General features: G+C 51.9%; 1 protein-coding gene across 3 annotated transcripts in view; it reads right to left on the minus strand.

The window, feature by feature from the left end:
- The window catches only part of LOC119384031 (sialin), a 104,936-nt gene that overhangs the window by 25,317 nt on the left and 63,362 nt on the right, over window positions 1–16,257 (minus strand). For all 3 annotated transcript variants that reach the window (XM_049412741.1, XM_037652322.2, XM_037652321.2), the window contains 2 exons: window positions 15,041–15,307; window positions 14,344–14,518 (listed from right to left, as the gene is read on the minus strand). In XM_049412741.1, the coding sequence (XP_049268698.1) occupies window positions 14,344–14,518; window positions 15,041–15,307 (442 nt within the window). The remainder of the gene's footprint in view (window positions 1–14,343; window positions 14,519–15,040; window positions 15,308–16,257) is intronic.

The raw sequence follows: 16,257 nt of genomic DNA on the forward strand, positions 1-16,257 counted from the left end.
CTGAATAACAGTTCCAATCGTCGAGCCATTTGAATTTTACAAGTACACTGCTAATACTAGAAGCACTGGATGAAACAGCGTGGTCGCCAGCGCCACTACCGAACGTCTTATGAAACCAAGGAGGTTATGAAACTGCGACACCCCCTGGCGCTATGTCAAGACATTAACACAAGTTACTTGTTGAAGTCGCCGAACTCTTCCACTTCAAGCTACGAAAAACAATGCCTCTCAATATTGATGTTCATTTAAAATAATTGTACATTTATTTATGCATTGGATACATTCCTGAATTCCCGAGCTCGCCTATTGGCTGTGTGCTCCCTCTCGTCCTTTTGTTCGATCCTCCTTCCCGTTCTATGCTAGAACGCGTACAAAATAGCCCTCCAGGCGGTGACGTCAACTTCGTTGTGCCGCGTCATCGGCGCCATCAGCTCTGTAAAAGCATGGCCTTCGCGATCTGTTCCACCAACGCGCACCACTGATCTCCACTATGGAGGTCAGTGACGCGCACAGCCAGAAGTAGTCACGGAGGCCACGGCTCCGCCAAAACCACGGTGGTAGAATAAAACAGGTGGCCCATCGAGCGCCGCGAGCGCGTGGGTGGTAAAAACATTTATTAGAAAAAAGAAAACAAGGGAGGTATGCAGGCACTACCCCTTAAGGGTACGGCACCTACAAACAGTAGGTGGGGCTCCCTAGTACGGGACCCCATTGGCGTTGGCTGCTGCCTGGGCTCGTCGGACCAAGGCCTTTTGGGCCTGAAGGTCAGAACAGCCAAGCAGGGTCGCCTCCCACTCCTCCCGGGTTGGGTTGGGGATAGGGGGTATAGCAGGATTGGAGGGGCAGGCCCACACCATGTGGTAGATGTCCGAAGACTTCTCCCCACAGTGCGAGCAACTGCCGGAAAAGGCGGGGTCGAAGTGTTTTAGTGCTGCCGGGCACAGCATAGTGTTTGTGTACAGACGGAGTAAAAGCCGCTCCTCCGCTTTACTTAAGCCTTTACACGGGCGTGGATAAAGGCTGTGGTCAGATTGATAAAGCTGCACAATTTCGCGGAAAGAATAGACAGGATTAAATTCGAGGTCTTCCTGATCGCGGGAGGCGAGTGGGAATGCCCGGTAAGAGAGCGCGCGGGCGGCGGCGTCGGCTGCCTCATTCCCTTCTAATCCCATGTGAGCAGGAGCCCAGACTATACGGCGGGGTGCGGGGATTCCCTGATAGTCACAACGTTTCAATAGTCGATAGGCTAAGTCCATGATACAGCCGTTTTCGATGTTCCGACAGGCCCCTCGCGAGTCAGAGATGATGGTTTGCGATGCGGGGTGACAAGCTGCCAATGCAATGGCGACTTCCTCCGCGTGTATTACGTCCCGGGCTCGGAAAGTGAGCCCGTTAACTGTTTGGTTCTCGTGGACGACAGCGGCCGTATACCATCCCCCATGGTGCGGGCCGGAGGCGTCCACGTAGAACACGCCGGGTTTCGATCCATAATGGCGGGCCAGGGCTTCCGCCCGCGCCAGGCGCCGGCCATTGTGGTCTTCTTTTGTCATGTTGCTTGGAAGAGGGCGCACGTGGAGGGCGCATCTCCACTCGAATGGGAGTTGAACGCGATCTTCCGTGATGTTGGTGTGTTGGATATGCAAGCGGGCTAATAGGCGGCGACCCGCTACCGTCCTTGAGAGTCGAGTGTACTGATTTGTGAGCTGGGCCTCTCGAAGCTCCGGAAACGTGTTCGCCATGCCCAGGCCTAGAAGGCGCTGGTTCGAGGTATTCACGGGGAGGTCGAGGGCCAGCTTAACTATTTTGCGAAGGATGACTTCAAGTGCATCCTCGTCTTGCTTCCGCAGGTGGAGGTATGGGGTAGAATATAAAATTCTATTGGCTACAAATGCATGTGCCAGCCGCAAGGCATCTCTGCACCGTAGCCCCCCGCGTTTGTTAGAGACCCGGCGGACCATGCGGCCCACCTGGTCTCCCACCTTACGGAGCTTGGCCAATGTGCTGTCTGACCGTCTGTTTTGATTAATAAAGAGCCCCAGTACCCGGACTTCTTTTTGTTCAGGGATTGGACCTGTCTCCAGCGAAAGTTCAATTTTGGCCGTGCACTTTGGCGAGGGGCGTATGTGCACGAATTCTGATTTGGAGGGTGAGCATTGAAGGCCGCACTGGCGGGCATAGCGGTCGACTATGCTCGCGGCTTGTTGCAGGTTCGCCTCAATGTCTCCGAGTGAGCCCTGAGTCGCCCAGATGGTGATGTCATCAGCATACAACGCATGTTGTATACCAGGGACATCAGCCAGCTGAGCCGGCAGGTGCATCATGGCCAGATTGAATAATAGAGGAGACAGCACTGCGCCTTGTGGTGTACCTCTAGTTCCTAAGGGGAAAGGGCCATGTTCCTTGTCTTGTATGCGGATGTAAGATTGCCTGTCGGTTAAGAACTGCCGAATGTATTCGAACGCTCTCAAGCCACAGCCGGTTTCTGAAAGGTGTGTTAAAATTGACTCATGGGTTACATTGTAAAATGCTCCCTTCAAGTCCAAGGCGAGTACGACCTTGTCGTTGCGAGGGCATTCGACGGGGTCTAGAATGTCCCGATTAAGTTGAAGCAGAATGTCCTGCGCGGATCTGTACGGGCGAAACCCGTGCATTGATTCTGCGAAAATACATTGGTTCTCCATGAAATCAGACAACCGATCCCGCACCATCGTCTCCATCAGTTTGCCCGCACATGATGTGAGCGAAATGGGGCGAAGGTTATCCGTGTTCACGGCCTTGCCAGGTTTTGGGATAAATGTGACCAGGGCGGTCTTCCATTCTATGGGGAGTGGCACTTCCCCTGACCGAATTGAGTTGATGTAAGCTAATAGTGATTCATATGCCGGATCGGCAAGGTTAGCTAACATTTTCACAGTAATTTTGTCCCGACCCGGAGCGGTGCCACGTTTCATTTTAGACAGGGCCTTCCGCAGTTCGAAAAGCTGGAAAGGTCGATCCAGCGCAACGTTCTCCGAACCTGCATAGGAGTACGCCGATCCGCGGGGGTCCTGTGTGGAGCACAGGTATTGGTCCCTTAATTTGTGCACCAGCTGAGTTGTATTGCCCTGAAAGCTATGGATATTGTAGGTGCTTCTGATTTTCGGTGCGGGTTTGCTTTGGGTCTATGAGAGCACGAAATAGCCTCCAAGTATTCTTGACGGACATTTGGCGCGCTGCCATGTTGCATCTATTCACCCAGTTGGCGTCCGCGAGTTGGGCCGCATACTCGGCCGCCTTCTGGGTGAGCTCGGTGATTCGAGCTTTTAGTTTTCGGTTATGCTTTTGTCGGCGCCATCGGCGAACAAGGCAATGCCGCGCTTCCCAGAGGTGGAGGAGGTGGTTGTCCACGTCCGAGACCGCCTCTGAAAGCTGAATTTTGGTTTCAGTGGAGCGAAGGTTACTAACTAATTCTTGGGACCACGTGTCGTAGCCTTGCTCGAGTATTGATGCTGCGGTGTTATAATTTAGCCTAAATTTGGACCAGTCTGGGAGCCGGGCGTGTGATATGGGTTGTGCTAATGGTTTGGTCCGGATTGTTGTATTCAAGATGCAGTGGTCACTACCGAGGGTTTCCTCGGTGTTGATCCACTCTGCATACTGAATGTTGCGGGTAAATGTCAAATCTGGACACGTATCTCGTGTCACAGAATTGCCTATCCGAGTTGGGTGGACTGGGTCGGTGTGAAGAGTGAGGCCCAGCGTTGACGCAAGTTCCGCCAGTTTGCGCCCGCGCTTCTCTTCACGATGGTACCCCCAAACCCGACTGGGGGCGTTGAAGTCCCCCACAATCAGCAGGGGGTCCCTACCCGCAACTCTTAGTGCGTGGCTAAAGAGGTCCGAGAATGTAACATTCGGCAGTTTTGGAGTGCAGTATAAGTTAAGGATATGTAACGATGGATCTGATTTGCGGATGGGAAGGAGAGTCACCATTACATATGAATATGCAAGTTGGAGGTCAAGGTCAACCATGGTGGCAGTATAGTTCTTATGGACGCAAAGACAAGACGAGGGGTCCTGTTGGAACGTCGTATAATTTGGTAAGGTGGCGCCCTTTCCTGGCTCCTGAAGGGCCACCACGGCGGGCATTTGCTCAAATGTTGAAATGTACAGTCGGAGGTCGGCCCGCTTTGTACGGGACCGGAGTCCCTGACAGTTCCATTGTGTTACTAGGGTGGGGGAAGCCAATTTGGACTTGGGGGATTGCCTACATGGAGGGTGTCCCGCCATTCTCAGTTTTGGGAATTGGAATTGAGAGGGCTGTAGCTCCGGAGCCAGCTCCCTGGGCTTGTACCTCCGTCCCAGAGAGGGAGCCACTGTCCTCATCGTCGTTGAGGCTGATCGAGCGACGGGAGAATTTGCTTGGGCGGCCAGATACATCCTTGCAGGCCCGTAACTAGGGGGGGGGGGTTGAGGGGGTTCTGACCCCCCCCGAAATTTTTTTGATGCTTTAACTTTTCGGGTGATACTAAAATATTTACACGCCTTCACAGCGACCCCCAGCTGCCAAAGTTACACTGCAACTTTCCTGGCATTGCTTCCCTCTTCTTCCTTTCTTCAAACCTACCAGAACACCTCAGCGCTCCCTCCCCCGCACGCGCACCTGCCCTATTTGTACAGCTTTGCACTTCGCCCTCGCGTTCCTTCGAGTCTTTTCTTTTTCGTCTTTCACCCCGTAGCAGCTCCTTTATTGATTCCAGATGCTTTCCTTGTGCATTGCCGCTGGAGAAGTTATCCGTCTGTGCGGACCGCACGTGTCGGCTTTGGGTTTCTACGAAAAGCGCGTCTCCTTCTGTGAAAGTAAACAGTTCGACAGCAACGGCAACACCAACACGACGTGCGCAAATTTGCCAGGGAACGAAACCCCTAAGCGGAAAAACTCAGCGGCGCATTCCGAGGACGCAGGCTGCAGGGTAAACTTTTCTCAAACTGTAGTCTTCGCCACCGAAACGAATCATCGAAGATGACATCTACTGAAAGACTGGCATATCCGAGCAACTTCGAACAACCTTAACCACACGCAAGGAAATCTACCTCTTCTGTACACACAAGGTATATGCGCCTCCCTACAAAGCACACAAAGCGAGGATACAGCCGGCACACAATCCGGCACCAGCGGTCAACTTTCACAGGAGAGAAAAAACGCCGCCAAGCTGGGCTGCGCGCGGGAGTACAGAGGCTGACGTCACAGCCTACAAAGTGCATTTTTGGGGGGTCACGGCTATTTAATTAGCGCAGCCCAGAGAGAATTATGCAGGCGCCCAGGGAGCCGTCTGTGAAAAGGTGACTTTTTCACAGGAACGGAGCAACACCTGCTTTCTGGACTGTACCACGGGAGTGCAAATGTCTCGGCAGTGCATTCTTGGGGGGTTCACGTATATTAAGGGGAGTATGGAGTGCCCATGGAGTCTTCTGTGAAAAGGTCTTTAAGTAGCGTTAATCCAGTTTGCTGCAGCGGGAGTACAATAATGGTCCTGCATGCACACCAGCTGTAGCGGCGTTCAGAAAACACATGCGCCACGCGGGAGCCGGCGCGTTCATCACACTTCTACATTCTAGCCACTGTAAAGTGGATAAGAGAGGAAGAAAACATCGCCCGCCGTTCACGCCAGGCAGTCGAAGCAGTCGCAAACGTCTTTTTGGAGCCACTGGCCACTTCTGTGTGCGTGCACAGGATTGCGGCAGCAAAATGAAAAGACACTCTGCAACAACGAAGCAAAGGAGTCTTGCGTCTTACTTCAAGAAAGTTCGAACCGATGAAGCGGACGGAGAAGAACCGCCTCCTTCGAAGGATAAAACTTCGCCCTCCTCAGCACTGGTGGAAAGCCAAGCGCGTCGGAACTTCTGTAGCGACTCAGGAGAATGCACCGGTTTATGTGAATCACCTGAGAACGAACACAAGCAGGACACCCATGCGCCGCCGGAAAATGATGGTGGCCGCAGTACAACTCCAAGTGACCTTTGTTCTACAGTCAACGCTGGGCAAAGTGACGCCTTTACCACTGGGCAATGCCCAAGGAAGGTGAGTGGCATGGCACCTACACATTCTGGTTCGCCTCCCCTCTGTGCGACGAGTGCGAATATTTTGGACTTGGGACTGTTTGTCTCGAAAAGCAATAATGTAAATGATCCAGAGACGACGGAGAAGCTGCTGCTCAATCCGTGGACCCCTCCGGCTAACTATGATTATCCAGCCACAGGGAAAAGGAATCTGAAGTTCCAACCTCACTGGGTAGATCGTTACCCATGGCTTGTTTATTCAGAGAAGCTTCAAGGAGCATTATGCAAATATTGCGTAGTCTTCGCAAGCGAGTGTGCAGGAAAAGGGGAGCACCAGCGCTTGGGCTGTTTTGTAACTAAGGAGTTCACCAATTACAAGAAAGCCATGGACGCCTTTAAGAGCCACGCATCCAGCAGTTATCACGCCATGTCAACAACGCTATCGGAGAACTTTTTAGCAGTCCGGTCCCGCTCACAGCATGACATCTTAACACAACTTGACCACGGTCTTAAAAAGCAGGCGGAAGAAAACCGCAAGAACTTGCTGCCAATAATAGAAACAATCCTTTTTTGTGGCAGGCAAGAAGTACCGCTTCGCGGCACAGACGACTCTGGTCCGATAAATATGTCTGAAGTGCTGCCATTGAAAAATGATGGAAATTTCCGCGCACTGCTTAGGATGAGAGCAAAATGTGGAGATGCCGCCTTGAGAGCTCACATGGAAACATCTCCGGCGAATGCGCTGTACACGAGCCCAAAAATTCAAAATGAGTTGATCACCCTCTGTGGTAAAATCATACAAAGAAAGATAGTTGAAAACGTCAACTCAGGTTCGTGTTTTTCAGTTCTAGCTGACGAGGCCACTGATATATCTCGCACCGCCCACATTTCCCTATGTGTAAGGTACGCTGGACACGACACGTCGGGAGTGCCCATACTTAAAGAAGATTTTGTAGATTTCGTTCCCGTGTACGATCTCACTGGCAAGGCGCTGGCGAGCACAATCCTGAACAGCCTTAGAGGTCATGGCTTTGACCTGAACCTACTTTGCGGGCAAGGATACGACGGCGCGGCATCAATGAGCGGCCACCTTAACGGTGTTCAAGCCTTCATTCGTCAAACAGCGCCCAAAGCGTTGTACGTGCATTGTAGCGCCCACTCGTTGAACCTTGCTCTGCTTCACGCATGCAAACTCCCCAGCATCCGCAACTGTTTGGGAACTGTATCCTCAACCTGTACGTTTGTGAGAGCTTCGCCACAGAGGACGAACCAACTGCGAGACAAAGTAGAAGATTTAACACAAGAAAAAAGAAAATCAGTTCTCTCCTTTTGCCAAACAAGGTGGGTAGAGAGTCACGATGCACTTCAGCGTTTCCTTGAACTGTACGTGCCTATTGTACAATTCCTCGAATATTTGGAAGAAGAGGCCGCGTCATCTGATACTTCATCAAAAGCTTCTCAACTGCTCAATGCCATTACGAAGCCCGAGTTTGTCGTTTCGCTTCAGATCTGTAGCGACCTCTTCTCTTTGACACTGCCACTTTGCAAGTTTCTTCAAAAAATTGACTGTGACTTGGCTCAAGCGTGCGATCACGTAAAGAATGTTATAGACGTTCTTTCCACAAAAAGGGCTAGTGCGGAAACGGAATTTAATAAGATTTTTCTGAAGTCGCTCTCTTTGCTGAAGATCACAAATGTTGAGATGGCCCTACCACGCATCACTGGAAGGCAGATGCAAAGAAGCAACGTACCTTCTGCTACTCCCGAAGAGTACTACCGGAGGAATGTGTATTTGCCTTTGCTGGCTGACTTCGAAAATCAATTAAGAGACCGGTTCGATGCCCATAAGAAGGTCGTGGTTGGCCTTAACATGCTGCTGCCGAAATTCTGCGCATCGGCTAGCCTTTCTGATATTGATGATGCAGTGCAGTTTTACCTTGGCGACATTCCTTCCGCTAATGTCATCGAAGCAGAGTTCACACTGTGGGTGAACAAATGCTGCCAGATCGAAGAAAAGAATCGCCCAGCTTGTGCTTTACAGGCCTTAGAGATGTGCAACCGCGACTTTTTTCCGAACATCCACAGCCTACTTTCTATCCTGGCGACTTTACCCGTGTCGACGTCGACCCCGGAACGGACTTTTTCCACACTGAGAAGGCTGAAGAGCTACCTTCGAAATCATATGAACAACGACAGATTGACCGGACTAGCACTGCTCAGCATCCATCGAGAACTTCAAGTGACCCCAGAACAAGTCCTCACAGAATTTTGCAAGTTGCCGAGAAGGAAAAACTTCCTCGTTTAAACTTCCCTCTATGTTTCAAGAGTCGATTAAAAGCTAAACCCAGCTAGCCCAAGCTTCAACCCTTCTATTCTTTCGCAATTACGAGGAAACTATCCAGCAAGCAGAATGTGCGAACGGTAACAAGAAGATCGGAATGTCGGGCGACTTGTTTGTTTGCTTGCATACATACTGTCACGGACTGCCATTTTTGCGACCAGGCGTAACGGCAAATTAACGGGCGCCGCACTCCCCCGCTGACCGGTGGAACCGTTCGCTCATGAAAAGACTGGTCTTTAGTGCAGGGAAGTACTGAATGGGGTGTTCTTCTTCAAACGTTAGTCGCCGATGTTTGATCCTTTGTACCTACGGCGGCGTCGGCAGGGTCGTCAAAGGCCGCGATGCACCCCGAACCAGCTGTAGACTGCAAGACGCACCGGCTGAAACCAAGGAAACTGACCATTCCCACGGGCAAAACTGCTTGTGGACAAGCCGTATGAGAGAACCCCAACAGGTTGTCACTCTCGCTCAGTTGAGGACCCTCTCCTAATTAAAAAGGGACGCGGTCAATATATTTTTAGGGTGGAGTTTCTAACAATGAAACGTGCATGATTGGACCCATGTAGAGGTCTCTTTTCCCCCAGGACGAGAATGAGGGGACACGGAGGTCGATTTAAGCGCAGGATTTCGCCTTGCTAAGCAGTCTAGTTGCTGACCAACATGGTGTAGAAGGAGATCAAGAAGTATCCCTTAAGTGGTTGTGGCTCCGTATCGGCTGGCCACCTAAACTTAGCCATTCGTCTAGTTGTGACGCGAAATTAACGTCTGTAACGTAGGCATCGGTACTTGAATCTCGAGTAAGTTCAACCTGCCCGAGATCGGCTTCAAGCACTAGCCTACCGGAAACACCAGCGCTGCAACACCGCCGACATCGCAGTTGTGCCAGAACTCTCTCTGACTTCTTGCATCCGATCGTCGTGGACTCAACGCTGCCGGTCATCACAGGTATCCCTTCACCTGTTTATACCTTCGGACTTTCTCATCTGTAGTTTTATTGTTGGTTAGTTTTGTGTAGTTTGTAATACTTCTCTCTTGTAAGCTGATTTATTGATTTTATATGTATTTTGTTAGTTGGTATTAAGTGTTGTACTAGATTCCTCGTGCTGCAATATCACTAGAGTTTTGTTTTTCCCCACACACGTCTCTGATCTCTTCACTGTCTCTGCTTACGTACGGAACGACCTAACCTGCTGCCATTCCCGTCGCCGACTTCGCGCTGGCGACGCTAGAGTGGCAGCTTGTAACACATACATACCGTTTTTGTACCGTGGTTACATTGTGTTACTTCATCAGGAGCCGTTGGTCGCGGTGTCCCCGGCTTTGGTGGTGCTATTGTCCAAACTTATTTCTTGCTTTAACCAGAATTTGAGGTTGACATACCAATTTCTTTATTTGGGTACAAATAATTGAAAAGTACCATCGAATTATTACAAGTAAGCGATGTACTTGATTTATTCACAAAAATAAGCCAGTATAAATCTTAAAAAATGGCAGCCGTTCTACACGCAAACCCCCCCCGAAAAAAATTCCTGGGTACGGCCCTGCATCCTTGAGGCTACCCTTGCGCGCAGCGCGGGCAAGCATGTTGGGAAGGGTCTCCGCTACTTGAGCGTTAACCTGAGCATTAACCTGATTAGTAATTTGAGCCATGATTTGCGCAGCCAATGTGTTCATCATGGTGGTAAATTTGGTTTCGAGGCGGGTCTCAAGGGCGGCAATGGAAGATTCCAGAGTAGTCGGTGGCACCACCGCGCTCTCCATGGCTTCCGCATGCGGGGCAGGATGGGGAGGGCGAGTAGATTGCTTTTCAAGAGCTTCAATTTTGGCTAGGAGCATCTCGTTTTGTGCCCGGAGAGATGCCACTAGGTTGTGGAGCTCAGCGTCAGCCGTTGAGCGGGAAGGGCAGGGGGGAGAAGAGGGGGAGGAGGAGGCAAACCTACTCGCGCCGCTCACCTTTTTGCCATTTTTGACGATAGTTGCCCAGGCGTCACCCGCACCTTGCTTCTTGGGTTGTTGCTGCTGGGAGCGGCTCTGATTCCCATGGCCGCCGTGTGGGGGCGGTGGTGCTGCTCCTCCCTTCTCGGTGCGCTCACTGGGTGGCACCGACGTCGAGTTGACATCACTGTGTCGTGGTGAGTCCTCGCCACTGCCAGAGCTGTGTGCCGGCGGACGTGTCGCTGACTTCCACGCCGAGTTGTTTTTGCCGCCCTTTGGGCTGGCCGACTTGGCGGCCGTGCGGTATTTCGCCGCACAGTCCTTTGAGTTCGTGGCGTGGCCACCACCACAAACTGCACATTTCGCGTTACACTCGTGAAGGGCTCGCACCCCCTCGGCAAATGGCGCGTGTTGTCCACACAGGCCACAACGATCTTGGTTTGGATTGGGGCACGTGTCCGTCCTGTGTCCCACGGTGCCACACACGCCGCAGGCCGGAATGGTACGGAGGTAGGGCCGGGCAGTGATGATCTCGGAATTGTAGTGGACAGTCCGTGGCTTGACCTTCCCGGCGAAGGTGAGTCGGGCCTTGTTGGACGTCCCAAACTTGCGAATATCGAGGATAGCGCCCTGCTTCCATTGAATGCTATCCTTCAGGGTTTCATCGGTCTCATGACTAGCTATGGAGACGACGCCATAGCTGACATCATCGTCAAATTGCTTGAGATGGCCGCGGAAGGACACATCCCCTTGCACCGAGTTGATGACGAAGTCCCCAAGAAGGCGGTCAGCCACGTAGGCGTTCTTGGTACTTGCGACAATAAGGTTCTGCTCACGGGAGATCACAAAGCTAAGGTCTGCAGCCAACTGCGCACCAAGGTAAGTGCGCAAAGACAGGCCGAGCTCACCAGGTTGGAACGCGGCTCCGAGTGCCAGGGCGGTCCGGGGCTTTAGGACAACTACAATGTCGTCCGGGTGAAATTTCTGAAGAGGTTTCGGCCTCCATGCTGGTTTGGCTTGCCCCTTTTCCTTGCGCGAGGTAGGAGCTTGTGGCTTGGATAGCTGCTTGCCGGGAGCGGCTTGGGGGGTGGCCGCCGTCAGCTTGGCCTTTCGTCGCTGGGAGCGTCTCTCCACAAGACGGAACAGATTTTCATCGCGGATGGGCTCCGCTGGTGTCAAATCTTGGTTCCCGGCAGGCGAAACGGTCGACCATGCCATTTCCTCGGGGTCGTAGCCGCGTTGAGCTGAAGAAGCGTCCATTTTGGCAGGAGCGTTGACTTACCCGCTGCCGGACGCTAGCTGAGCCGCTGGACACGGCGTTGGCGCCGCGAGGCGAGACGGAAAAGTCGCTCTAATTTGTTGATAAATCGGCCCACCTTGACAAATTAGATGTTTCCGTGATCCGGGTGACTTGCTGGGTCCAGAGGACACAAGATTTCTGGGATCCGGTAGAAAGGTCCGTGGCTCCAGTCGAAAATCGACAGAGCCGATGTGCCTCGCATCCGTTCGCTACGCGCGCTCGTAGCGTCCCCCGCGAGCGCGTCGCCGTACTGCTCGAGTTGCTCGCGGCCGCCGCTAGATTGGCGACGAGTTTTGGGGCCGAAAGACGCGCATTGCGAGCTCTCGCTGTGCTGTAAAAACCGGTTTCTCTAGCTAATTTTGTGGCTCTAAACGGTTGTTTGTGCTTTTACTAGCTTGTAGTGGCTGTCTGCCGGCTTCGACCGCAGTAGTAAGAGCACCAGGCTTTATGAAGCTTAAAATTTTTTAATCGGCGCGGATAGTCCCGATATGACTGTCACAGGGTGCATAATGCAAGAGACGCGCGTGTATTTTTTTTTTTCGAAAGCGTGAAAATTCCTACCGGCGAGTGTACAGAGTAAAAAAAAAAGCATTTGGTTTTCACGTTATCGTATGTATGTCGGAGGACTATAGCTGGCGGTTTTTCCGTGGAATTGCATTTCTCCACAAATGCAGTCGCTTTTCGTCTTTCGGCGCTGAGAAAGGACACATCTTTTCTTTGCACGTTTTGTAGAGGTGCTATCTTGTACGCGTTCCAAAATAAGCACGGAGGCGTGGCATTACATCCAGCAGCACGTGACCGCACGCGATTGGTCAATGCACGGCCGTGACGTCTGTCGCGGTTCACATGGGCCATTCGCGTGCGTCTGGATGTAACGCCACGCCTCCGTGTTTATTTGGAATGCGCACAAGATCGCACCACCCTGGGATGACCTAATCGCGACCACCGTGATCTGGCCGTGATCATGACTCGAAGGCTGATTGCGACTTTGCGAGGCTGGTTGCGTCGCATAGGGTCGCTCTTGCTTTTCGGACGCTTGCACCCACGGACGCCTCCGCATTTGTCGAAGATGACCGAGCAGAAAGGAAGAGACGCCGCTGCAACGCTGGTTGCGTTGCATGCTTTCCTCGGTGGCGCGTCCGTTCTAAGCAACGGCAACTCTTCAGTGTTGCCCAAGGCCTCTCTGGTGTAATAAATACACCGCGGATCTCTTTCTCAAAAGTTAAAGATGTAACTTGCAGTTTAAATGCTCGCGACGCACACTGGCTACATGCTTTCAAATGCGCCGGAGCGGAGATATCGGCCCAGAGTGCACCTGCTGCCACCTTGCGCAAAAGCGCGGCAACTCGAGCATCCCCGTGCAGTGCCTTCTCTAGAAAAATAGAGGAGGCGCTGCCCCGTGACACGCGCGGCGCATTGGCGGAGCGGCGCGTCGGGCCACCTGTTATTCTACCACCGTGGCCAAAACTACCCACTATGACGTAGTTCCGGTTAGTTCATTTCCACGCCCACACTTTTGGCGCGCTTGCTTGGGGGAAGCAAGACGAACTTTCCTTTCGCGTATTTTAAAGCTCCTGCTGCCACAACAGCGAAAAAAATTGCGCCATCGTCGACAATAATGTTGGTCCTTGTTAACAACAAAGTTTTACCGAATTGTAAAACCACTTCAGCATCCCTTTAAAGGTCGTCGCCCCACGCGGATGAGCGCGCGCCTCTACAGGGCGTGGTCGCTCGTTTGCGGGCTTATCTCGTGATGGCGGTGGTGTGTACGTCTTGCGCTCTCACCGCAAGTTTCCGTTCAGAGCACGAAGGTCGCTTCGCTCACCGCAGCGGCCGCTTTTGCGAAAGGAGCTCGCTGCTCACACAGTTCGCGCTCATCCTGTGTATGTTCTTTCCGTGCGCCCTTTCTGCTTGAGCAGCGCGTTGCAAGTTTCGAGCTGACTGCCGTTCTTGGCGTGACATTACAACTTGTTGTTGTAGCATTCATTCCTTCGCGCTTGGGGCAAAAGAATGCGCAACAAACACTCAACTACGTCTGTGAAGACACGTTCCACTTTCGTGTTATACCGATTCCTATGACAGAGAGATCAGCCATGTTTTTCAACATTAAGCCTCGGGGTCAGAATTTCGATATGATAGAGTTCATGCAAACTATTAGTCATCGGGCATGTTGCATACGGTGACGATATATTCGTTACCACAATCTGTGGGTGCTTTCTCTCAGAACAACTGGAAAATGTATGGTCGGTTTCTTTGGTCCCAGATGCAAATAGAAATATAGAACCACAGTTAAGGGTGGACCGCGCATGTATGAAACCGGTGCAAGAAGTGTCACTTACCGAGGGAAATAACGGAAATGCCCCCTCCCTCGATTACCTCCTATCCCCCTCCCTCTCTACAAGCGCAAACCTTGGCATTCCCCCTATGTCGGCTGAAATTTCCTAGCTATTTAGTGCATTTTTGCTATGAACCTCGTGTAAATAAATTTCGTATGTTGTTAACAGCAATTGCTGGTTTATTTCTTATGTCCCTTCAATGCATTTTAGTCCGCCTGCCAAATCAACTCCTTCTGCCCCCTTTGTTGAAATGAAAACGCTGCACCCCGAGCGCTGTCATTATACAGGAAAATCTGCAGGCATGGTAACAAGACGGCTCACGCAAAGTGGGTGTAAGTGGAGAACACTTCGTATTAGTATAGAACTGCGACTGAGCAACGTCTTTCAGCGCTCACCGAACACGTAGAAGGCGGCCTCCCATCCGATGGTGTCGCACAGCATGGCTGTCAAGGGCATGGCCAGGATGGCACCGACGTTGGCGCCCACATAGGCCACGGCAAGCAGAGATCCGCGCTCGTGCGGTGGTGCCCACTCGGCGACCATGCTGAACATGGCCGGGTACGTGACGCCCTGCACCATCAGGTTTACGCTATCACCAAAGAGCAGGGAGCGGAGTTCCACGTAGTCTGCATATATCTGTGAATTATTCCGTCTCAAGCACAGTGGCCCTTATAAATGACCTCGCTGAACAATTCCTTAATTGATGCAGTTCTAGTTTAAAGAATGCTTGCCCGGATAGGGTCGCAAACAGCTGGGAAATTTATAGTTTTCTGTAATCCCTGAATCCCTTCTAATGATTCCCTCAAGTCTAAGCCAAACGGGCACGTATGGGGAGTCTAATAGGCAAAAAAAAAAAAAGCGACAAAAACATCATCTGACTTGCTTGCCTTTCGTTTCTCGCAGACTGTGCGCTCGTTACGTTCCGATCCGTAGTGCTATGTAAGATTTAACAGGATCGGGAAATACCAGCCGCCCGGCGATAATGCAAGGAAAGCGCGCTAGATTGATGACGATTATCGTTTCGCGGGAGAAATACTCCCCAAGTACACCGTTCTTTTGGCTTAGAGTGTATGCTCCAGTCGAACTCGTTACCTCGCCGAGTCCCTCTAGCACCCGCACGGCGACCAGGGCTGCAGCGCCGGCATCGTGAGACAAGGAAGAGTGGGCACGTGCGGCGGCGGGCGTCACGAGTGATCCCAGTGCGGTGCCCAGTAGGCCCAGTCCAAAAGGCCACTTTCCCCCCAAACGTCCAGCCAGCCATCCACCGGGCATCTGGGTGGCCGCGTAGCCGTAGAAGAAGGCCCCCAACACGACGCCCTGCGTCCACGGACTCCACGGGAACTCGCCTTCGCCGGATAGCTGCGGGGAAAAAAGTACGAGTCATGAGAACGGAGAGATGACAGCACTCTGCATTTAAGATATGCATCCTGCCAGTCTGCGAGAAGCAGCAGTGCTACAAGGGGATTTAGGTGTACTCAGAATAAGCTTCGTGCCTCGGTGGTACAGTGATTACTGTGCTTGGCTGCTGGCCCGAAGGTCGCGGGTTCGATCCCGGCAGTGGCGGTCGCATTTCGAAGGAGGCGAAATGCTAGAGGTCCGTGTTACTGTGCGATGTCACTGCACGTTAAAGAACGCCAGATGGTCGAAATTTCCAGAACCCTCCTCTACGGCGTGCCTCATAATCATATCGTGGTTTTGGCACGTAAAACCCCACAAATTACATTATTATTATATCAGAATAGGCTTCGAATTGTTGAAGGAATACATGCAGTTGGCTGATTTGTGAATGAATATGAACCTCCCAGCGCTCCAAAACCGCCATCTCGACTGATAGCCGTACCTAACTTTGCCTAGCCTAACCTAGCCTAACCTTACCTAACACACGCTTAGTGGTAACGCACGACGGCCCAGAAAGTAGATGGTGTCCCGAGTTGCATCGCTCTATTAGGCCATGTTTTGTTTTGACAGCTCGTGTCTGCTTACTCCCCTAGTCGTCTAGACAATCGCCGTCCCTGGTAGCATCGCTGAAAATGATCTAGTGGCTTGTGAGAATGTTAGAGAACAAAACAATAGCGAGCAACGCCCTGTGAGAATTTAAATTTTGTCAGCACAGATTGAGGCCAGCCGAGGATTCTCTTTTAGCAATGCTTTTTCTTCGTTGAAGCATGGTGTTTACTGCGACGCGTATGCATGCATTCGACCGCGGCACGAAATGCACTGCCCTGAGATACAATCGAAAGGGGCCTGAATAGCCGGACATGTTTAGCTAGCGACATTTAAAAGAAGAAACATATTAGCCTCTGACTATA

This window comes from Rhipicephalus sanguineus, chromosome 2 (genome assembly GCF_013339695.2).
Source record: "Rhipicephalus sanguineus isolate Rsan-2018 chromosome 2, BIME_Rsan_1.4, whole genome shotgun sequence".
NCBI classification, from domain to species: Eukaryota; Metazoa; Arthropoda; class Arachnida; order Ixodida; family Ixodidae; genus Rhipicephalus; species Rhipicephalus sanguineus.